Raw genomic sequence first — 26,068 nt, forward strand, 5'->3', positions numbered from 1 at the left:
CGACGCATGTAGTTGCTTCGAAACCTTGTAGAAAGGGGGTCCAGCCCTGATTGGATCCATCCCCTTTGCTTTAGGGTATCAAGTACATATATAGGACTCCCCTCTACAGAAAACTTGCATTGGAAAAACTGCATTGTTAGAAAGCAAGGGGGGGGGAATTGTCCAAAGGGTCATGAAATGGGAAACAAACACCCAGCCCTTATTTTTGTGGTTATGGTGCTCTTTCATACTCACGCCTTCTTTCCTCTTTTACTTTCCTGCCTTCTCTTCTCCCCTTTTCCTTCTTTTCTCCTCCCTTATCAGAGATTGTACTTTGAAACTTGTCTTCTTTTATACATAGTCATGCATTTGTGGCATTCTACCTTCATACTGACTCTTCCTTTTTTTTTTTTTTTTTATAATATTACGTGTTTACCACTGTATTGCTATGTCATGTCGATTCGTTATTTTTACCTTTTTCAATAAACTAAGATTTAAATGAACAATCCCAGTCCTTTAACAGAAGTGATAATATAGATCTATATCGCCTATTTATAAACCTAATATCCAGATCTTCTAAGTGCCATCATATGGGGCTCTGGTGAACAGAATATAGCTCACCTGTGATTTAATTACTTTAAGCAATTCATTCCAGTGGGTAAAATACAAGCTTGACTTCCAGCCAGGACAACCTCGTGGTGCTTGCAACTATGACAGACTGCAGTTTTTAAAAGCACTAAGTACTATCTCTGTTTCATTCTGTTTTAATATATTTATTGGCAAGGCAAGCATAAAGGACATAAGCAATCAAGGAGCAATAAAAAACCAAGGTGATTTGCTAAGAAGACATGCAGTCGCTTAGATATGTACTTCCCTGGGTATGCTTATTGCTGTAACAGAGGCTCCTACAAAGGAAGAGTCATTAAACAGTGGAAAGCACAGGAGACTTAGATGGCAAGGCTTTCTGTACTTCATTTCTCTTTATGTGTGAGAGGCTTATATTCCCTACTCAGTGCTAGAAGAAATCTAATATAGATTATTGAAAATAGTTCTACAAACTGTTTCTAAACGCAAGAACTAAATTAAAAACAAACAATTTACAGTTATTGGCCGGGCGATCTGTCATTTTAAACTACCCTTCGAGTGTGTCTTTTTCAGTTAATAAATGTTTCTTATAAGGAAGTCATTTTTGGGTCAGGGAATTCCATTTGGGACTCCAAGCTGTATGTTTTTTAGTAGAGACAAAATAAAGCTATTGGCTTTTGGATCTTGCTGCAGCAATTTCCCATGGGCCTTGCAGTAGTTTGCTACAAATATCGTGTCGTATGTTTTTAATAAACTCAAAAAATAAAATATAGACTTTTGAACACAATGGCCACATTTTATCCAACCATAAAACTTGTAATTATTTCCTCTTCACGAAAGATTTTATAGAAGATACATGTTGTAGCAGAATTATGTTACCAGCTTTTTCTTTTTAGGTGTTAATTAACGAAAATGAATATTAATGCAGCATTTAAACTATGTAATTGGAAAATGTTATTTACTTGATATTTTTTTTTGCCAATTTCTAAGAACATAGAATAAAGGCAAATTACAAATGTCACTACATTACGTTGTAATGAGTTTGTTCAGTGTTACCATTGTCCATAATTTGCTTTATTTAACAATATCATGTATTTATTGTGTAATGCGTACACTTACAAATGCAATTATGAGGAGATATTAAACTTAATACCATATTCTGATAATAGGTCTATAGAGGAGCTGGTAAGATATAGTTATTTTAATATAGTACATAGTCCCTGAGTCTAAGGCTCGGCTATGTGCAGCATCACACTGGGAACTTCCCAACAGGGGGCATCCATAAAGAAGAAAGTCGCCCATAGCAAAAATCATATGAAAGCCTCCAAAGGAATATTGGTTGATAAGTAACCACAGGCAAAGCAGACTTTATAGCTATGCAATATCACTGAGGTTTACGTATTCAGTGTACGGTGTTGTCTACATTATAAAGATAGGAAATTAATAAATACTAGATGCACAATTGTTATTTAATAGGACACCTCATCTCCGCTTCTTTCTTATAGTACTTCCCAATTCTTGAAAATGAGCTTAGTAGCTCACTGTAGGAAGTGTTTTTGTATGCTTAAGGCCCTGTTCACATGACTTGTTTGTCCTAAGTTTATCGTATACACTGGTAAAAGCTCTCAACGTATACATTAAATGCAAGTTGTGACGTATGCGAACAGTGGCATCCGTCATCCTAAGACTATCAAGTTATCCATTTAATATACACTTCATGAGCTTTTCATGACATATATGTTAAATGGATGCCAAAATAGCATATGGGTGATGTATGCCACTGTTAGACTATTATTGCATTAGTTTAACATTTATACGTCATAAAAAGTTATTGAAAGGCTCATGAAGTCACCCATTTGGTCCCATGTTAAAAAAAAGTCTAGTGCACATTTTTTTTTGCAGGATGCTGCTGTATGGTATAGCATAGACAGGATGCACTTTAGGAAGTAGGCAAGCCGGCACAGGCAGTATAATGCTCTGAGCAATGTACTCCTGGGAAACCTTAGGTCCTGGTATTCATGTGGATGTTACTTTGCGATGTACCACCTACAGATGTGTCCTTCCGTCTTATCTCAACATATCCTGATTTTCCGATTTTGCGAGATGTCTATGCTATATGTGTATTTGTGTGCTCACCCAGTGGTTGCGATTTGAATTACAACCTGTCAAGGGTTTTGATAGCATGTCGAGACATCGTATTAAATTTATTTCATGATAAATTTAAGTCCTTAACCTACACCCCTTCAACTGACATGCCCTAATGAATCTGCTGCTAAAGTCTTGGTGCCAGATATCACTGGACACCTTCAGAAATCTTGTGGAGACCATGCCACGATAGGTCAGCGCTCTTTTGGTGGCATGAGGGGACCTACAAAACATTAGGCACGAGGTTTTAATGTTATGGCTGAACGGTGTATGCCAATAATGAACTACGTGACATACTCAGAGAATATTATTGCTATATTTTTTTTCTTTTTAATACAAAAATTAGCCTTTGTTATCCCATCATAACTATGTTCTTTCAACTTTATCTCATCCCATCTTCTACGCTCATACTAGCAGGGTGACAGTGCCTAACGAAGATCTTCAGTCCATAACATTTTGTGCATGCAAATTCCTCCCTGTGATTTCTGTGCCACATGCCAGTAGATGAAAGCAATGAAGGAAATGAGAGTTAGCAATGTCATCTAATAGGGTCATGAAAAATAAATTGTGTTAAGAAATAATTTACATTCCTTGTTCAGTACTTATGGCTTAGTCATCGGGGGGAAAAGGCATATATTGGATAGTGATGAATCCCATTGATATCTATTTACATTACTTGTTCTTTTCGGATAACAGTACACAATTAAACTTGCTAATGTTTTGTTCCTTCCCTTTATGGTTTGCTAATGAGAATATGACAGAACAATTCAAGGCTGGGTTCCTGACATTGTATAATTTAGTTACATAATGCAAAAGTAACAATATCGTTTGATGCAACCATAAAGGATTCTTGCTTATGAGAACAGTCACCACAATCTACTTTTACTGCTATGACCCGGTTTTATCTTCTGCATAAATAATAAATACTTTCTATAAGACACTTGACAAATAAATTGTGCAGCTTAACACTTGTTAAAACTAAAAGTGCTATGATACAGTATAGATGTACAATAAATGACCCATGCATCATTTATGAGAGGCTTGTATCATCACTCTGAAAATCCAAGGGCATTTTAACATCATTATTGCTAGTTCAACAGGCACAATTTAAAAAAGACCCACATTTTAAAGCTTTCTGAGATCAACCAAAGAGATTTACTAAAACCAGTCTGCTGAAACAGGAGTGATAGTAGAAAGTGATACAGGTAAATTGATAGGAATGGCAAATGGCTTTGGTTGTTAAAACATGAAAAAAAATGCATTTACTTCAAGTGAATTTCCACATGTTATGCATCTTGATCGAGGCATTTTGCACTGTGTTGCTATTTTAAAATGCTCCTCCCTGTCCCTAAGAGCAGAAAAGGCCAAGTATCCAAATGGATGGCATCAGGACCAAAGCTGATGGGTTTGCCCGTTAGCAGTAACTTCTTTTTTCCTGCTGTTACCAGAAAGATAAAAGAATGACCAATGGTTGAATGCTTTTTTATGCCCTGTTCTTGGATTGTGCTGGGTTGCTTTGGTGTGCTGAATGTTGAATTGAATACACCAGCCCAGAGGTTTAGTGCTGGTACTGGGTACAATCTTAGCCACTCCATTGGTGGGTAATACATGTAAGAAGGACTGAGACTGAAGTAAGTAACTAAGGCTACATTCACACGAACATGTCCGTTTTGCGTCCGCAATAAAAGCAATTTTTTTTCCTGCATTGCAGCTCTGTGTGCCATCAGTGTTTGTTCCGTGTGGCATAAGATTTTAATGTCGGTGTTGGTGCACATTTTTTCGTTGATTTATTTTTTTCTCTGCATTTCTTTAGCAACTGGTGTGTCAATCACGGACCACACACGGAAGACGTCCATGTGCTTTCCGTGATTTTCACGCACCAATTGACTTCAATGGTTGTGTGATCCCCAAAAATGAACTAGAATAAGACATGCAGTGAGTTTCACGCAGCAGACCCAAGCTGTGTGCAAAAATCACGCATGTCTGAAAAGCCCCATTGAATTGCATAGGTCCCTGTGCTGCCCGTTGTGTTAACATACAGCACATGGACGTATACCACGTTTGTCTGAATAAGTTCTAACATTGCAGAAGAAATAGCAGTAGCTGAGGTGGTCACTTCCACTTAAAAGCTTGTCAGGGGTGAGGGACAATGAGCAGTTGCTGGAAGGAGAGACAAAGGGAAATATACAAGGAACAGAATGATGATGAAAGCTACCAGAGAAGAAAACTCACTTTATATTTGTTAAATCGTAGTCTCTTTCCAGGTAGCCATACAGATGTAGCACTCTTTAACGCGACGTCAGGAGAAAGTCACTGTCCAGGGTGCTGAAAGAGTTAAACTGTTTCAGCACCATGGACAGTGACTTCCGATCCCAATATACATGAACCTGTAAAAAAAAACGAAGTTCTGACTTACCGATAACTCCCGGCTTCTTCCTCCAGTCTGACCTCCCGGGATGACAATTCAGTCCAAGTGACAGCTCCAGCCAATCACAAGCACAGGCTGCAGCGGTCACATGGATTGCCGCGTCATCCAGGGAGGTGGGGCCCGATGTCAAGAGAGGCGCGTCACCAAGGACGCGTCACCAAGGACGCGTCACCAAGGCAACGGCCGGGAGTGAAGTTCTCGGTAAGTACGAACTTTTTCTTTTTTTTTAACAGGTTTCTCGATATTGTGTTCGCCATTCACTGTCGAGGGTGCTGAAAGAGTTACTGCCGATCAGTTAGCTCTTTCAGCACCTTGGACAGTGACGGGCGTCGACTAGCCTCATCTCTATGATGGTGGCTGCGCGAAAATCACGTAGCTGCGCATCATACACGGATGACACAAGCAGCTATCAAGTGTTTTTTGCGCGCGCAAAACGCTGCGTTGTTTGCGCGCGCAAAAACGCAACGTTCGTCTGAATCTGCCCTTAGAGACATTTTTTGTATAATCTAGTGTAACTTTAGTGAAAAATTAGAGCAGAGTTACACTATAATCTAAAACAACTATGGAGGCGAATAATGAATTTAATTATCTAATTCAACGTGAACGTACCTATAAAGGCCTCAGGCCCACTTTTTCTAACACAGATAATATTACCTAACACTTTTTCATATAAAAAGTGGTGGTGATCAACATAAGGGAGAACCTGCGATTGCTCGGTACCATTTACTGCATCCTTTAACAGGCATACACCGTGTTGGAGAGTACAGCTCATAGTAGACCAGTTCTTCATACGTAGAACCACTTAGCTGTATACAAGTCTTCATAAACATGCCTGTAGATGTATAATCTACCTCATGTATAAAATTACTAGTATAATAATCCTTTTTTCTACTGTGATTAGTCTCTTGAATTTTGCTAAATAAAAACAATAAAAAATTAATTTAGGACATTCGGCCATAGAATCGGTTCCTTATTGAATTTTATTACACATAAAAGTGGGTCTACATCACAATTAGAAGCTGTCACATAAGCTCAGGCTCCATCATATACTTTGAGGGTGCATAAACATTCAGCCCTACTATCAGAGTACTAGAGGGGGTTGTTTAGTGACTGTGAAGGCACCTGTGAACTTCTCTTCTTTTACTACTCCAAAATTCAGTTTACTTTTCTATAGGCCAGAACACTGACAAAACAATAATAATAATAATAATAATAATAATAATAATAATAATAATAATAATAATAATAAAAATACAAATTTGAAGCTATCCAAAGGAATTGATGATTCCAGGAAAAACAGACTTTGTAACTATGGCTCAATAGGTCTGGTTTAAGTTTACAGTGTTAAGTACGTTATCAACACTACATAAGAAGGTAATAAATACCAGATGCACAATGGTTACTTAACAGGAGAGAAACATCTCTACGACACATCTCAGCGTCTTTCTTATAGTACTTCCCATTTGTTGAAGATGTGCTATCAAAGTCACAATATTCTTATGTATTGCAATGAGAAATAATGTAACAGGCTACCCAAAGAAATCAAAGTAAGTGTTCCTAAGCAGTTTCCTAGCAATTCAGACAGCGGTCTCCTTCATCTGCTTTGTAACTGTGGCAGTGCATTGATTCAAACTTCTTTTGAGATCTCAAACACATTTATATTTTATGGTGACTAGCATATGGCTGTTTTATTTTTTCAATCAAGTGATAACATTTTATCATTTACCAGATATCCATATTGTGTTATTTAAAGCCTAACTCAAATTTAACGAAAATTCAGGTGTAACTGCAGTTTTCCCCAACCCCCCCCCCCTCATCCACTATTGTCACAGTCAACACATGCAGATATCTGGGTCACTGTTGTAGCTGTCCGTGTTTCTGCCTGTAACATAGTTTGTAAGGTTGAAAAAAGACTTGTCTATCCAGCTCAGCCGATTCTCCTGCAATGTTGATCCAGACAAAGAAAAATCCTCAATGAGGCAAAAGCCAATTTTCCTTATTTTAGGAAAGAAAATTCCTTCCTGACTCCAAATCAGGCAATCAGAATAATTTCCTGGATCAACTACCCATCTCCAGTAATCTAGTGCCCATAAATTGTAATATTATTACACTCAACAAAGACATCCAGGCCACTTTTGAACTGTTTTATTGTATTCACCATCATAACTTCCTCTGGCAGAGAGTTTCATCGTTTTACTACTCTTACAGTAAAGAATCCCTTTTTAGGTTTGTGTAGAAACCTTTTTTCCTCTAGACGTAGTGGATACCCCTTTGTTATAGTTACAGTCCTGGGTATAAATAGATCATGAGAGAGATCTCTGTATTGACCTTTGATATATTTACACATAGTTATTTGGTCACCCCTCAGCTCTTTGGGTATTGCAGTTCACCCATTCCACTTATTACTTTAGTTGCCCGCCTATGAACCCACTCTGACCTTTTTCACGCGAGTCTGATATGCGTCTACAAAAAACGTGAAAAAGGGACAGAACACGGATGACACCTATAGACTTTAATGGTCTACAAAAACGGACCAGAATAGTACATGCTGTGACTTTGTTGCGACAGATAAACGCTCCCTAGAAAAACATGGATGTGCAAATAGCCACACTGAATTGCATGTGTCAGTGTACACATTGTTAAAACAAACATCACATTGACGAGAAACATGCTAGTGTGAATAAGGCCATAAGTTCTACTATGACTTTCTTGTTCACTTGTATGACTTAATTGTACGCTAATGTCATTGTTTAATGAATTCCATTTACTACATAAAATAATCCGCTAATTCCCCTGGATAGAATGACACCAAATATGTACATTTCACTTGCTTCCTAACACTTGGCATGTATGTGGCATCTGTACATGGGTGTAGATTATCTGGGTACAAAAAAAAATTGCTTAGGTATTAGAGCAGATACGGACAGGGCAGCTATAGCAAAAATTGAGGAGAAAGATTTTTTTCAGGTTTTGGGAAACCTTCATTCCGCATGATGTGGGAAATTTGTGGCATATGACAATGGCAATCGGGACAGGGCATCCATTTTATGAAGAACACGTGACAAAAGTGTGTGTGCCTGCAATGGAAGAAGTGTAGCTTTTATTTTTTTGTTATTTATTTTATGACTTTTCATTATATAGTAAGAAAAGTGTTTCCTTCTGAATTTCATGAAGTTGCCACTTACATTTGGCACCATATTTTGCAAACTAAAGTAAACCATGACGAAAACCTGATGAAGCCCATTAACCCCTTCCCCACATCTGCTGTATATACTGCGGTGGCCGGGAGGGAAAGTATGGAGCGGGATCATAGTCTGAGCTCGCTCCATAATTTGCATGCGTCACCTGTACACTTCACTGCAATAACCAACACTTCACTACAATGAGAGTGACTCCGCTAGTTTAACCCTTTAGATGCCACAGTCAATAACGACCATGGTACCTAAGACATTAGAAAGAGGGGACAGGAACCTTCAATGTGCCATCACCCCCCCCCTTGCAAGGCGATCACAGGGTACCGATCGTAGTTATAGCAGCCTGGGGGCCTAATGAAGGCCCCCCCCAAGTCTGCCATCTTTGCGCTTCTATTAAGCCCTGCCAAAAGCAGAGCTTATTAGGGCCTGTAAAAATCACGATATACTGCAACACATGAAAAAGGGGTGTTTTTATTTTGTGGGGGCACTGAGGGGTTCTTTTAACTGCGTGGGGGCACTCGGGCACTATTACGGTGTAGGAGCAGTAAGTGGCACTATTATTGTGTGGGGGCACTAAGGGGGCATTTTTACTGTGTGGGGGAACTATGGCAGCACTTTTACAGGATTGGGGGAAGCAACAAGATGGTATTTTTAAAGGTGAATGAGGATGGAAAGTTTGTGTAAAGGGTGGGTAATATGTGGTGAGGGTGCTATAACCCTTGTATAGTGGTACTACATGGTAACTGTATGACTTCATTATTTAGAAGCTGTATACAGATATGCAGCTGCCTATCTCCCCAAACACTGACAGCCACATCTTCTGCTTAGTAGAGTTCGCAGTACTTATGCCCTGCCTGCCCTAACTCTGGAAGAGAATATTTGCTGACTACTACTACTACTATTAGCAAGTGTTGTCTCAGCTTGTTTTTGGTGAGAAATGATCCCAGTCTCCTCTTAAAAAGGGAAGATCAGGAACCGTCTTAATGTATAATGATAATAAGGGAAAACTAAGGCCTAATTCACATCATTGCCGGGATCTGTTTTGGGTTTCCGTTCATCCATTCCGTCAGAGGAACAGAAGAACCGAAAGCTAATTGGAAACCATAGCTTCCGTTTGAATTACCATTGAATTCAATGGTAATGCTTCCGTTGCAAATGGTTTCCGATTGTTTCCGTTCCGTAAGGTTTAAGTTTTTTTTAGCGGAAACAATAGCGTAGTCGAGTTTGTTCCTCTGATGGAATGGATGAATGGAAACCCCAAACGGAACCTGACGCTGATGTAAAAGAAAGGCCTTAGTTGGCTGCTGCGTACATAAAGTACACTTGTCGTATGCTGATTGTATTATGTAGGTGTCCACACTGTTAATGCAGGATACATTGGGGGCAATTTAGTTGGCGTAAGATGCACCTATTTTATTAAGAGTCGCACGCCTCTTAATAAATAAGGTGTATCTCTGGGCGTCCTTGTGCCAGAAAATGAAATGTACTCCAGCTTTGAGCTGGAGTAGATTTGCGATATAATTTACGACAGTTTTCTGTCATAAATTATAATGCATTTATTGGACCTTAGTGGAGCTCCCCCTCCCACTAAGCCCTGCCCAATTTTTTAAAAAGGGACACAAAAAGGCGTCAAAATAGAAAAGTCGCAAAATTTTTGCACACAAGGTACATTTTTGCGACTTTTCTACACTAGAAAACTGCCATTAGGAGCTTCGCTAATTCCCCCCATTGACTACATTACTCTCAGCTCCTTATCCCACTCACCCAGCTGTCCTGAGTGTGCAAATAACCCTTAAGGGTATGTTCACACGATGAGAGGCATTTACGTGTGAAAAGACAGACTGTTTACAGCTGCCTCGTTTCACACGTAAATGCTCCTCCTCGTAATTTACGAGGCGTCTGAGACGCTCTGAGACGCTCGTAAATCTTGAGCTGTGCTTCATTGAGTTCAATGAAGAACAGCTCAAATTACGTGGCAAAGAAGTGCCCTGCACTTCTTTGCCGAGGCAGTCAATTTACTCGTCGTCGTTTGACAGCTGTCAAACGACGACGCGTAAATTACAGGTCGTCTGCACAGTACGTCAGCAAACCCATTCAAATGAATGGGCAGATGTTTGCCGACGTATTGCAGCCCTATTTTCAGACGTAAAACGAGGCATAATACGCCTCGTTTACGTCTGAAAATAGGTCGTGTGAACCCAGCCTAATAGTTCAAATGCACTGACATCAATGACTACAGTAAGGACTAATATTTACTAGGGATTTTTTTTATGTACAGTATCTTAGTAGGACATGTTCTTTAATAGTACTAACAGATCCCCATTCTCCAACTCTGAAAAGAAGTTGAGAAATAGACAGCACCATTGTCAGAGACAACTGCAGGCATCTATTAATTTCTGTCACTTTCAATAAACATGTCACATGCGCCACACTGGAATTGATGACCCTGCTTAAATTACCTTGACCCTTTTATGAATAGAGAATTTCATCTTCTATAGGTTAAAGTCTTTCTTCAATGGACACCTCTATCATTTTGCATGTTTGAAGTCATTACATGTTTAAATGAGACCTTCTGGTCTCTTTATTAATCTGCGATAATGACACATCTGCATGAATTTACGTCTCACCACTTTTATTAATGACTAGAATCTGCTCCAGTGAATTTTGGAAACAACATAAGATGTCAAGATATTTAAATCGTTTATGTAAATTAATGAAGGTAAGCTTTCAAAGTCACATACTCATTGGCTGCGTCTCAGGCGAATATACTCAATCTTGCGTTTAGATATTTTATTATGAGTGTATTACCTAATTCCCTATCATAATAAAAATATAAGAACTGCTTCTTTTACAATTTTTGTCAATTCCAATAATAAGTATGAAGTACTAGGGAATCCATATTCTCTGCTGCTGCTTCCCGGCAGGTACTATAAGCAGAACACAGACACTGTCAGCAGAACAGTACTGGTTGCTGCAAACAGAACTTGTATTCTTCTGAAAATGCCTGGAAGACAGTGAAATTATCACAATCATGAACAATTGTAAAGAGACTGAATCCTATTCCATACATACAGTACATATATATCTATAACACTATTTAAGGTTCTTGTGTTGTTGATCTGATTTTGAAACCGGCATTCTATGACTTTAATCTGGTGCCTATGTATTTAAGACTGATGCCTATCTTGAACCAACCGCTCCTATCAACTTTCCTGATGCCTACCTATGTCTGTGGCAGATCACTAGAATAGGTCACCAATGTCATATTGGCAGGGGTCTGTAATGTTTATTAGAACAAATTCTTTAGATGTTGCAAGCACAACAAATTATTAATATTCAATGTACAACTGAACTGCTTCAACAATTTATGTGTTCCGCATTGTTATTTCAGAAAGAAAAATTCGAAAGACCAGATCCGTTTGATGATATTTGAAAGGTTCTTTCAAGCTATTGTTGTGCATGCTTCTGAAAGAAAGCCTTACATTAGAAAATGCCTGAGATATTCTAAAATTTAGAAGGATAAATATATACAATACTATGTACCCAGGGAGCAAGTGAGAACTCTATATGAACATGAGAAAGAATAGGAATTTAATTTTGTTTTTTTGACCATTTAGATCAATTCCACAAACTTAAAATCATGTTATATTATTTGACTCAAAACTATTTCATTGAAAAATAAGAAAAAAGGGAACTTTGACTTTAGAAGTTCCTAAAAAGATCAAAAACTTAATTTGATTTGATTAAACTTGATTTAATGTGTTAAATGGTTTATCGACTTGGTCATCATTTAACCCATAGTTTCTGAGACATACAGTACAAAAGTTTTAGGCAGTTGTGGAAAAATGCTACAAAGTAAGAACCTTTCTGGATAAACGCTCTTATATGAATACATTTATTTCATCCTATACATTCAACACAAGATTTTATTACTTTTTTTTTTTATTGTGAACAGCACAGCAGGTTTCTTTTTTCTATTTTCAGTTTGGTTTCAACCCACAATCCAATAGCATACTTTGTTTAAATAATTTCATGTGAATTTGACCCTAAACATACCCGAGATTAGTAAATTGAGTATGAAACCCCACTGGGGATAGGAATGAGGGACATAGTTATGGGGACTAGCAGGGAATGTGCCCTGGGTGCTATGTATCAGGGTCGCACCAATAAGCCATTCTGCCTTAGCCAGTGAACTGAATCTTTGCCCTGGGTGAAAGAAATCCCAGCTAGTATTTTATGTAAGCAATCTTTTCAATGCAGAATAATGTTCTGCCCCTCGATCTGGTCAAAACGGATACACTATGTTATGCCTAGAGCAAGGCCTGAGGGGGTGGGCCATAATATAGGGATTTTCTCCTTGGTGTTCTTTGACTTTCATGCACCTCCCCCTCAGGCCATGCTTTAGGCATAACTCATACTATGCCAGTGCGTTCCTTTAAAGCAGTATTTTCTCCGCTCCAATAATTAAGCCCCCGGTATGTAACATTTTTTTAATTTCCTTAGCATTGCACAGATAATGTCATTATGATCAGTGTATCAGCAATTGCCACTGGTGTTTTTTGTATACGATACCTTTAAATTATGACATGTTAGGGGTACTCGATGACTGGTGATGAGAAACAATGCTTTAAAGAATGAGAAGACAAAAAAAAAAAGACATAGCAAGACGTAAAAAAATAATTGTGTGCCATTTAGGGTTCCTGTATTGCAGGCTTATAACCTATGAGGTTAGATATTTGGGTACCCCCTTAAAAAAGTTAATAATGTATAAAGAAAAATATTGAATTAAATCTTAAAACAATTAAATTTAGAATAAACAAAAATTGTGATAAAATACAAAGACTCAAGTCAAACCTTAAAAACCTATTGAGTGTGTTATTAAAATCTCGAACTCATGAGTTATTGGTTACATTTATTTGATTTTGTAAAACATAATTTTATTTGAAGATAATGGCTTTTCCATTTTGATTAGAATGTAGTTTACCACATGTATATCTCGTATATACAGAATAAACTGGCAGAAATACCATGCCACTAAATCTAATGTAACAAAATAAAATGTATACATGGGGTTAAAGCCATTTGCCTCCTTGATTGTATGTTACATACTAATTTTGGTGAGTTACTGTTTTTCCTTCAGGTCTTGCTTCTAGCCATGCCAGGGTATGGTGGAAAGTGGATCAGACAAATTGTTGTAATTGCAAATTAATGCTGTAGTGGATATACATTACCAACAAACTATTGATCTGTGGTTAAACCTTAATGCATCTATGCACTAATATTGCTTTAATTTTAGTCCGTTCATTACATTTTCTGCTACATATTTTCCCTTTTAGATGTTCTTCATACAGTAATGACCTCAATTTTTAATTTCCTACAGAGAGAAAACGTCTGACTTGTAATTATGATCTTTGAAAGGCATCTAGATGCTACAAAAACCCTTCAAAAGATCAAAGAAATTATTGAGATTAAACTATAATAAGGTAAGACACAGACAATTATATATCGCTCATAGAACAAGGATAAAGATGAAACATTGGATTCTTTTGTTATTGTGTTTTTAAAAGAAAAAATGTATATACTTTACTAAAAATGGTAGACAAGCAGAAACAAGGGGTGTAAGATTTTTAAAGAAACCAAGACAAAAGTAGAAGGGAAAGGAGCTAAGACAAATCCAAAAACAAACAGAGCTGTTTGGTGGCGTGTTTGAACAATGATTGGCTGATGTTTTTGTTTTTTTTGTATCTTATTTTTATGTTCAATTGTGTCAAGTTAGTTTTTTTTATCTGGGTAATAATAAAAATGAACTACAGGGAAAATGAAGGACTACATTGTGCCCACTGAAATCCATGGATATCCATCATCAGAATGAGCAATCTTACTAATCTAATTAATATTAATAGGAGCATTGTGGCATGCTCACCTTGAAAAATTTATCTACACCCTAAGGCCCCATGCACACGAACAGAAAAACGCCGTAATTACGGGTCGTAATCACGGGCCCATAGACTTCTATTGGCCAAGGATACCTCCCTGTATGCTTACGGGAAGGTGCCCGTGCCGTTAAAAAATATAAAACAGGTCATATTTCAGGCCGTAATAATGGCACGGACAGGCCTATAGAAGTCTATGGGGCTCCCGTAATTACGGGTGGCTACGTGTGTGCACCCGTAATTACGGGAGCGTTGCTAGGTGACGTAAGGGGATAGTCACTGTCCAGGGAGCTGAAAGAGTTAACTGATCGGCAGTAACTCTTTCAGCACCCGGGACAGTGATTACCGCTGGAGTTAAAAGTATTAAAAGTTAACTTACCCAGAACTCTTCTTCTTCATCCTCCAGTCTGGCCTCCCGGGATGACATTTCATCCCATGTGACCGCTGCAGCCAATCACAGGCTGCAGCGGTCACATGGACTGCCACGTCATCCAGGGAGGTCGGATTGGATGTCAAAAGAGGAACGCGTCACCAAGACAACGGCCAGGGTACGTATGAACTTTTTTTTACTTTCAAACGCTGCACAAACTCTGCCCAAGGGCTGCCCCTTCTTTCTATCCTGATAAAGAGGAGGGGCTGCCGATTAGTGCATTGAAAATGGGTCCGTAAATACAAGTGGAATACTGGTGACACCGGACCCATATTTACGGGCACGGGTCCGTTAATACTGATGGAATACAGGTCGAATACGTGTGACAATGGACCCGTATTTACGCCAGTATTTACGGGAGGAAAAAAATACGTTCGTGTGCATGAGGCCTTTAGAAAATGTTAATTCTTACTACCACATAAAAATGTTCATAGCTATTGCATGTCAAATTATCAACCATTTCCTATTGAAATAATCCTTATGCAGAATTCTGGTCACACTTTTTACTTTTTGTCGGAGGTACACATCAGGAGTATTTCTTGACATATACCTTCGATGGAAATCTGTGATGTATGCTACTGACAATAGGTAGAAAAAAAAATGTACATAGCTCTGACATCGGCCTCATGCACACGATCGTAAGGGTTTTTACTGTCTGTAAATAAGGATGCACATCCGTACGCTTCCGTAACTGCAGAAGTGCCCATAGACTTCTTTGGGCGAGTCCGTGACGCAATTGCAGACAAAAATAAGACATTCTATATTTTGCGGATCATTTCTACAGCTCGGACACACAACCGTAAATATACGTGGTCTGTAGAAATTAATAGGTCCGCAATTTTATCTTTAATTGCCTGATCCGTAATTACGGATGAAAACTACAGTTGTCTGCATGAGGCCTTACGCTGTATGTATGCTTTCCTATACAATGAAAAAAAAAAGAAGATATGCGGATGTATACCGGCCGGGCTAAAAGGATATTCTTTTGGTATGCGCCGGGTGAAAAAGGCCCTATGGATACGCTCTGTGTATGTGTCAGAAGCTTTCCAGATACATATGCCGAAAACCCCCCAGATATGTGAATAAAGTCTAACAGTCGCATATTAAGGGGTTAAATACAAGTTAGAAAATAGGAGGCAATGCATAATAGCTGTAACTCACACATACTCCTTTCGGGGACTGTAATTAATGTAGTATGTATTTATTATGCAAAAGTTAATTACTGAGCTGAGATCTAGCATACTGCAACAAAAAGGTCTGGGTGACACAACATTAGTTTAAATGTTGTTAATTGCAATATGTGAGCCAGTTGCTTTATGTTCTCGTTCTTAAACCTACAGTATCACACATACTTTTTTTTTTTTTTTAGAAATAGGGGATTTATCTTCTTATATGTTTTTATGTAGTCTCCTTCTAAATTCTCCAATACATTTACACAAGCTTTATTACTTTGGGGTAAAGAGGCATTTGTTCTCTTCTAAACTCAATTCAGCTGTTATTACATGAGGGCACCATCTAGAATAGTATTTTAGCAGAGTTACAGATATTGTGAGATATCTCACTGACACCTTTAGGAGAAAGGCAAGAATAATTAATGAGGTTATATAAAACTAGAAAAAAGGGTTTGCTTTTCTTCCAGAAACCGCATAATTCCTGTCCATTGGTGGTGTCAGGTATGACAGATCATTCTTGATTCACTTGAATTAAAGGGGTTTTCCCATCTTGGACATTTATGGCATATCCACAGGATATGCCATAAATGTTCGGTAGTTGCAGGTGGGACACGTATCTATCGGACATTTATGGCATATTCTGTGGATATGTCCAAAATGTGCAAGATGGGAAAAACCTTTTAATATCATAAAGTTTCCTTATTAACATCTGAGTACTTCCCCTTATATAGGTTGTGTCATATTTTTTAATTTGCCATTGTTTATATAGTGTTAACATATTCTGCAGTGCAGAGATTGACATCACTTCCATCATTTCCTGTCCCTAATGGAGCCGCAATCTAATTTCCCTATCACTTAAAGAGGCTCGAGCGAGGACACATCGGCACCAGGCGACAGAGGCTACAGTTCATTCTGCAGCAGCATCGGCGTTTGCAGGTAAGTTGATGTAGCCTCTGTCGCCTGGTGCCGATGTGTCCTCGCTCGTCCGACACGATGCAGGACCTGGGGCAGGAAGTGACGTCACAGCGTGATCTCTTGAGAACACGCTGTGTGTCTGTGCACTGCCGGAAGCTGGGTGTTGACGAGGAGAAGTGGATGATGCTGATTCGTCAGCATCATACACTTCTATTCACAACGCACAGCTAGTAAAAGAAGTAAAAACGACCAGATGTACATACACAATACACGCCCACTTGTACTTTAACTTTAAACACGCCCAGTTGTACTTAAGAAAGCCTCATTTGCATAAATATAAAAATGGTCATAACTTGGCCAAAAATGCTCGTTTTTGAAAAAAACAAACGTTACTCTTATCTACATTGCAGCGCCGATCTGCTGCAATAGGAGATAGGGGTTGCAAAATCTGGTGACAGAGCCTCTTTAAGGTCCTTTTACACTGGCCCATTTTGGCCTGTACAACGAGCACCGATAAACTAGAGATCTCATTGAACGGCGCTCGCTTGCTCCTTTCACAAGGAGCTATGTATGGGGACGAGCGCTCATTACTGCGATCGCTCGTCCCTATACATTTTTATCATGTATTTTTAATAAATTTTGGGCATTTAAAACTATACAATCAGCCAAAGAACAAACATTTGCTCGTTCATCGCCTGTTCGTTGCCCTGTTTACACAGGGCAATTATCGAGGATGAGCGTTCTGTGAAGGCTAGTTTACCCGATAATTGGCCGGTGTAAAAGGGCCCTTACACTTCAATATTATAGGAAACCAATTAACTTATCGGTATGTTTTTTGGTGTGGGAGGAAATCGGAGTACCTGAAGGAAATCCACAAAAAAAAGGGGAGAACAGTAACCCAAAAGCGCAGTGATACAGGGAGACAGTGCTAACCACTGAGCTATCGTGCTTCAATGTGGCTGTTTTGTTATTGACGTAATTGGCTTTTTTAGGTAATGTCCAATATCGCAGTCTTCCTCTTACAGTCTTCTTTTAAAAGTTATGGGCTTTTTTCTAATTATGCCAATGAGGCTATACTAAATAAAGGGGTGTCAACACCAGCGATTCTCCTGAGGTGGAGCCTCCTCACAGCCTCTGACGCTGTCCTATCAGCATGAAGCTGCTTCACACAGTGTGAGAGATGGTGTGGTTGGAGGGAAGGGGGAACACTACAAATTGGTCTGTTGACCACCTAGAACAGTGGTTCTGGTTGCATATGAAATATGAGATTCTAATATTTCACAGTTCTAGTTCTGTGAAACAACCGAAAGTATCATCAGTTGAAAACACAGTCTGGAATGGAAGCTGTATACTATATAATCACACTGTGTTGCTGGACTGGTAAAAGGAGAATTGTATGATGCTGATTGGACAGGTTCATACAGAAAACATTACACCGCCCAGAGTAAGAGTCACTTGCCATTTGGCAAGTATAGCCAAATTAGCATAATTAGAAAAATGCACATAACTTTGCAAATAACTAATTTTCAAAAAGTTTTATTATCAGCATCATAGCGCCTATTAGATTAGTTAGGAGATAGGACATTAATAAACTAGTAACAGATACTCTTTAAGTACTTTTTGCAAAATAATTTTTTGGGGGGACAAACTTCATTTTTGTGTTGCTGCATTTCGGAAGCAATAACTTTTTTATTTTCCCACCGACGTAGCCATATAAATGCGTATTTTTTTTAGGATAAATAGTCGTTTTTATTGGTTTTTTTCTGATCCCAGCAGTTGCAGCAGGACCAGGGCTGTGGATTACAACTGTCCCTGCTGCAAATCGCGCGGGCACAATTCCAATAATAGTACGGAGCTGGTGCTTTCAGGACTCCTGCCAGCTGCTTACTTTTACAGCATTAGTCGTGAAGGGGTTAAAGCTAGAGATGAGCAAATTGATTCTACACAAATTGAATTCAAATTTTCCCAAAATTTTCGGATTCGGCAAACGGTCGCCGCCGCCATTTTACAGATCAGACTCTCAACTAATTTTGGGAAATTCACTGATCTGTTGTTAAAACCACTGACTGGTTAAGTGAATAATATTGATTACCTATTTACAATGTTGCCTGTCAAGGGGTGTTATATATTAGGCAGCAAAAAGGAGTAAAAGCAAAATTCAAGAAAAACTTAGCATTCATTAAAGGTAGAAAATTAAGATAAAGTTTAATCATTATCCACTAAAAACGATTATTATCCCGACAAAATTGCCTATTTACAAATATTTTCTAAAAAAGGGAAATACAACACCACTAAAGTATTAAATGTTCCCTGGCCAGGGCACAAAAATAGCTCTAATATGACATCTTATAGTGTATGGCTTATGCATTAATCATATATCGATCAAAGCCGAAAAACAAATCCTTCATGCAATTGTTCTATAAGCAATTAGCTAAATGAAAGCATATACTAAGCAAAGTTAAATAACAAGATGTTATATACTGTATAATCCTCATCTGTACATTTATCAGTCGAGAATAAGAGGGCCTTTTATTTAGTTGCTTTTTAACCCGTTAGTGATCGCCAATACACCTTTTCATGGCGGCCACTAATGAGCTTTATTCTGATGCATAAGCCTTTTTACGGCTAAATAAGATCGCCGAGTGTCTGTGTCTCCGATGGCAGCCGGGGGCCTAATCAAGGCTCCCAGGTCTGCCTGTAGTGAATGCCTGCTAGGCTATGCCAGAGGCATGTCCTAGCAGATGGCAGTCCGTTTTAAACGGACAGGCAGTACTACACTGCAATGCAAAAGTATTGCAGTGTATTATAATAGCGATCGGAGGTTTGCATATTAAAGTCCCCTAGTGGGACTAGTAAAAAAGTAAAAAAAAAGTTTAATAAAAGTTAATAAAAAAAAAAGTGAAAAAAAAAATAAAAAAAACACTTTTTCCCATTACAAACTGCTTTACTATTAAAAAAAACAAATAAAGCAAGAAAGTTACACATATTTGATATTGCCACGTCTGAAACGACCCCGACTATAAAGCTATTACATTATTTAAACGTGAACGCCAAAAAAATAAAATGAAAAAACAAGGAAAAAATTGCTGTTTTCTGTGAATCCTGAAAATGTGATAAAAAGTGATCAAAAAGTCGCATCTACTCAAAAATGGTACCAATAAAAACTACAAGTCGTCCGGCAATACAAAGCCTTCATCCATCTGCTTTGGCGGAACAATAAAAAAAGTTATGGCTCTTCAAATATGGAGACACAAAAACAAATAATTTGGAAAGAAAATAGTTTTTACTGTGTAAAAGTAGTAAAACATAAAAAATCTATACAAATTTGGTATCGTTGCAATCGTAACAACCCGCTGAATACATTTATTGTGTTATTTATGCCACACGGTAAACGGCGTAGATTTAGGATGCAAAACAGTGTGGCAAAATTACAGTTTTTTCTCTATTCCCCCCCCAAAGAACGCTAATAAAAGTTAGTCAATAAATAATATGTACCCCAAAATGGTGCTATTAAAAAATACAACTTGTCCCGCAAAAAACAAGACCTTATACAGCTATGTCGACGCAAAAATAAAAAAGTTATAGCTCTTGGAATGCGACGATGGAAAAACGCAAAAAATACCTTGGTCATTAAGGTTTAAAATAGGCTGGTCATTAAGGGGTTAAACATTTGCCTTCAGACAAAGCATTTATCATAGCATAGTAGAGATGCACGATTGGTCAGTTTGCTCAAAAAAGTCAATTCAGGATGGGAAAAACTATCTATGTATGTAATTGCTTTTTAAGCAGTTGCTTTGAATGAGAATATGCATCGTAGAAAGGCAATATTGATAATTTTGTGAAGGAGGAAGGCATCCCTTCCTCGGTCAGAAAGATACAATCAACACACTTTATGTCCCATCCAGTTTTTGAGACTTTTCACACACAGAGTATTATGAGCAACTGCTATGCTAGCAATTATGTCCACATAAGGATTAAAGACACTAAATAGAAAAATTGATCCAACGATGGTCAGTTAAATCGTAATTACTTGGTTAGCATAGTTGATTCAGGCCTACCACCTAACTGGCAGATTAGATGTCCATAAATATACAGAGTAGCATATAGATAACACTTATGTTATGGTTTCTTCATTATCATTCGGGGCTTTTCTTATTGTGAATTATTTGAATGACAACATTAAAAGACAGCAGCTAAACTGCTAAATGACTACATAAGGCAAAACAGCAACACCACACACAGATAAGGCTCTGTATGGAGCACCCTTGCCAAATCCTTGTCTCTGGGGAAGGGACTGTACTCCATCACTTCCTAAAGACTGTCCATTATTTCCCATTTGTTGCATTTGCCATAAAACACGCGCACCATTCCATACTTTCAATGCAGGAAGCAAGTGTTTGTCACCACTAAGACAGCCCCCAGTGAAGTGGAGTAGTTGCCCATAGCACGCAACAAGATTTTTCACCGGTCATTTTAAAAATTAAAGATTACTATGGGCCACTCCTCCATTCCATTCATCATTCTTTGCACCAGTTTTGTTAAATCTCCCTTATTATTTCTCCTCTACATATTTAAATGGTTGGTCCAGATTTAGGAACAACTTAGGGATGAATGCAATAGTAAAATAAGGTTGCAGCTTTCAATATCCAGATGCCGGCATCAATTGTATTGTGCTGCAAGAAATAGGCATTTAAAAAGGTATATTTTTTTTGAAAAAAATATATAAAAAAATGGATATAGGAAAGCGCTATACAAAGGAAGAATCGGCAGAGTAATATTGATAATTAGTGGATTTATTTAGCAAAGAAGGGCAACGCGTTTCAACACAGAACCTGTGTCTTCATCAGGCCGAAAATACGTAAAAGCGTAAGATGTTTGTTCTACCTTGCTTTTACGTATTTTTGGCCTGATGAAGACACAGGTTCTGTGTTGAAATGCATTGCCCTTCTTTGCTAAATAAATGCACTAATTATCAATATTACTCTGCAGATTCTTCCTTTGTGTAGCGCTTTCCTATATCCATTTTTTTATATATTTTTTAAAAAATATATATACCTTTTAAAAGGCTACGGACACTCTTGTCTTCATTAAAAATGCCCTACATTTTGCTGCCGCAATGTCTGTGCAGCTCCTGTACATAGCTAGTTGTGCTGCTGGTCCTCACATAGATCTGACAGCATATTCTTATGGAATCACTGGTTGCGAAATTCCCAAAAGGCTGCTGGAGACTGTCGGGAGTAAGCATGCAAATCAAACCACAAGCCCAAATCCGTCACAACTCTGATCGACAAACTCTAAGGCTACTCTGCGTTATTCGCCAGAGCCCACCTCAAGGCGGGAAGGTTTTTGCTGCACAGAGCCCAGGATGTTCTAACAGAGTTCAGTGTTGGATAAGGGGTGAAATGCAGGCTATACCTGAACAGGTAACCAGACAGCCAGAGGGTAAACAGAAAGTCCAAAACCGAGTCAGTGGAAATCAGGTACAGCAGAGGTCAGAACCAGCCTGGGAGCAGATAATCAAAATTGGTAAACAAGGGGTTAACAAGAGACAAGCCGAGTTCAGTTATCAAGACGCCCAGAAGTTTAGGGCACAGGGTAAGTGAGAGCTTGATCACCACACCTAAGTGAGGAGAAAATTCACAAGCAAAGAAAGACTGAGGAGGTCAGGTATAAATACCCCACCCTACATCTGACAGGAAGAAGACAGAGTAGTGGGATAGGCTCAGGAAGTAAACAGAACCGCCCAGAAGCTAGATCAGTAGTCATGGTGATCTTAAAGACAGAGACGCTTCCTTACACATATACTGTAGATCCTGGCTGCTGTTGGCTCAGGGCTGTGGTGATCTGCTCTCTTTGCTCTCTCTCCCTCTCTTCTCTCACTGTCATAGATACAAGCAAGGGAGGAGGGTGTACACAGCAGAGCGGGGGGAGGGAGGGGTAAATCACACAGGCGGGACTGTATCACAGGGAAGATAGGGAGTAGAGCACACATGGCAGACTCTGCAGGGGAAAGGGTAGAGATTACATACAAGCAGCAGCAGTGTTTCATTCAGAGCTAGTGAAGGCAGATGCATCCTGGACACAAAAAACCTCACATCCAGCATGTTATACTGGGAAGGACACACGCACGCACGCACGCACGCACGCACGCACGCACGCACACACACACACACACACACACACACACACACACACACACACACTCACGAAAAATCTAAAACTAGGAGCAGGTTGCAGACTGCATATAAGGGGGTCTGAAAATGAATGAAGGAATAAAGATTGTGGCCTGAATCTTAGTGCAATGTTTTAAACTCCAGGTAGCCACTAACATGTGTAAAAATCACATTATATACATGATATATTGCCCTGTACTTCTTTCTATAATAGAAGATTAGTAGTTTAGTGCAAGGTGTCTTAACTTTATGTATACCACAACTGAAATATACCTTATGTGGGCATCATAATTATATGAATAATATAAAGTAATATAGTTTACTGTAAGGTGATGCTGTATTTCACGCTGCCCTTGATGCTTTAATCAAATGCTTGCACTTTATCAAGCATTTAGCAAGGCCAAGTGAGACACCTTGGGGGAGATATTATATCAAGCAATTATGGAAATAAGTAATAATGACCTGGTTAAATATTCACTGTATACATTGCATGTCACATTAAACCCTAAGAAAATCAGTGCTTATTGCCTCATTATAAGCTCCAGAGGTATGTATTAAGCTCAGCACAGTGCAACAACCCAGGAAAAGCTATAATTATAATCATGAAATATTTATATCATACTAGGGGGAGTGTTAGGGATTTTTGGCATGTGTTTAGCACAATTTAAGTTATTGTAGAGGTCACAAATGAGTGAATATGTATGATACATGAACATAAGTCATCACTGGAGTTATTTATCCTGACATGGTATTGTAATTTTACTAAACCATGTCTGTATTGCCTTTTAAGCATTACCCATTCCTGGTGAAATTCCTCAGTGATGATCTTTTTGCATTGTTTTACATGTATTGCAGTGGTGTTTCAGAAAATATGTTTACTACAGATGAGTAGGTGTTTCATTGCAGTCAAAAGGGGCCTCAGCATAGGCCACATATGCATATAATAATCAGCACATTGGGCCCATTGAATTCCGAAAAATATTTAGAAAATAGAAAACTCCTGTCAGTCTTGTTGTCTCAAGCCATGGAACATCTCTACTTTAGACCTGATGAGTTGTGTCTTTTGATGGTCATCATTTCAAATGATAAGGGTACGAGAGTCTTTTATGATCGCCTTATAAGGGATCTAGGTCCAACTGGCTATAAGTCTCTTTAAATCATCCCCTTCCGATCTAGGAAGGTAGAACTATATCTTCTCTATAGAAATGTAGTTACTATAACATTCTCTCTCAAAGTTATCTTCTTTTAATGTAGCCACAGATTCAGCCATTAAAATAAAACATATCCCATGATGAAAGTAACTCGCTCTAGTAACAAAATGATGGCACCAAGATTCAAATTTCAGGGGATCCTTGTCCTTAGAAAATACCGAAAATCCAACTAAACAATACAAAGTGGTCAATTTGTTAAGTTATCATTGAGCCATTGTTTCAGCTAACTTTCACAATTTTTATACGACTTCCATAAAGTTTACAGTGACATGTATCGTTCTTACCTGCAGTACTGAAGCACCACTATGAAGAAACTGCAATCCACTCTCTGCTGAATCAATTCCACCAGTGGCTAAAATTGGAAATCCTGGAATGGCACGAGCGATGGCAGAAACTGCCCTGAGTGCAATAGGTCTGATGGCATTTCCTAAAACAGAAATGAAATACTTAACACTGCAACACAAAAATAATCTCACATTTACACTTCTTGTGGCACCCTCTTTCTTTACTGTAGGGTGTTTTTTTCAGACCAAGGTACACTATAGGTCTCTTCCAAAACACTACGCGTGAGACAATATGTTGTAAATGTATTTTATGATGTTTTGTTATACAAGATGGTATGTTCCTGGAAGCTTCCAGAAGTGGGAGGAGTTTAGTTGATATATAGTGGACCCTCCTCCCACAGAGTGGCAGTTGGATCCAGTTGAATGTTGGAGCCGGTAGTGACCAGTTCTGCTGGAAGATCAGCATGTGGCAGTTGAGCCCCTGAGGACAGTCTAGAGCAGCTCAATGAGGAGATAAAGCAGGAAAGAGAGATGATCCCTGAATGCAGCGTGAAACATGCTGGAGAGGCTAGGAATGCTAGAGTAATATCAGCAGGGATATGTTAGGGCTACGTAGCTAAGGCAGAACGCTTTTTTCAGTGAGCTAGATACAATTGGGATTAGGCTGTGTTTAAAGGGACAGTGGATAGAACTGGTTCAATGCGGAAATAGCATCTAGCAAATTACTAGAATGGTGCTCAAACAACAACAGTCCACACATAACCGGTTTCACTCAGATCCGTCTCGAGTTAAATTTTAAACTTCAAATTTAAAGACTTGATCATCATTATGAAAAACCAAAATTTATATTTAATTTTTCTCTCTCTTTTTTTTTTTTTATTAAAAAAAAGTTAAATTAATAAAACAAACCATTTCTTACAGCGATTACACCAAGCATATCCACAAGATGTTCTCGAAGATCTTGACCCTCCCATTCCAAATTTACAATACACGCCAACCAGGTTGGCACTTCATATCTTTCCAGAAAATCTGATGTATTCCCTCTTAAACAAGTTCGTACCCTCCTCCGAATTTTCTCAAAATTTATTTTCAACAGTCCACACATAACAGTCATCAACATCCAATCAGGCTGTCTTAAAGAGACAGGGGGTTTTGACCATGTGTTCTAAATAAGCACACATTAGATGACTACAATGGTACTTGAGATATTAGTCTACCTGCAATAGTTACCTATACCTAACTTACCCACCATCGTGAATACGAGTAAATACCATTTATCAGGGACCTTATCCAACAAAGTGTGCACTATCTTTTGAGTCACAATTTTTGTTTATTTTGAAGCATATTGAATACAATTTATTAATTTGTATTAGTGGGTATGCTATTCCAGTGATAGATATTTTGCCACAGGGTTGAACAAACCAATTATTTTTTGGTACAGAACCATTGATTGATTTATCCCAGGATCTTGGATCTTCATTTTGTGTGGACTGGTAACGGACATTTTGCAACCAAGTAAAGTCTGCAGCAAGCGGAGTCTGTGTAACTGCCACCGCAGCCTCCTGTCTTCCTTTGCATACCTAACACCAAGTAGATCCCAAAACACCATCAGGACAGGA

General features: G+C 38.5%; 1 protein-coding gene across 2 annotated transcripts in view; it reads right to left on the bottom strand.

The window, feature by feature from the left end:
• DPYD (dihydropyrimidine dehydrogenase) overlaps positions 1 to 26,068 on the bottom strand; it is a 751,325-nt gene that overhangs the window by 85,569 nt on the left and 639,688 nt on the right. Inside the window, exons 19-20 of one of the 2 annotated variants that reach the window (XM_075833173.1) lie at positions 24,450 to 24,592; positions 24,158 to 24,334 (exon numbers count right to left, since the gene is read on the bottom strand). In XM_075833173.1, coding sequence (XP_075689288.1) covers positions 24,296 to 24,334; positions 24,450 to 24,592 — 182 coding nt within the window. In that variant the 3' untranslated portion in view covers positions 24,158 to 24,295. Of the gene's footprint in view, positions 1 to 24,157; positions 24,335 to 24,449; positions 24,593 to 26,068 lie in introns of those variants that run through there. The other variant, XM_075833172.1, reaches the window with a different exon arrangement.

The sequence above is a fragment of the Rhinoderma darwinii genome, chromosome 7 (genome assembly GCF_050947455.1).
Source record: "Rhinoderma darwinii isolate aRhiDar2 chromosome 7, aRhiDar2.hap1, whole genome shotgun sequence".
NCBI lineage: Eukaryota > Metazoa > Chordata > Amphibia > Anura > Rhinodermatidae > Rhinoderma > Rhinoderma darwinii.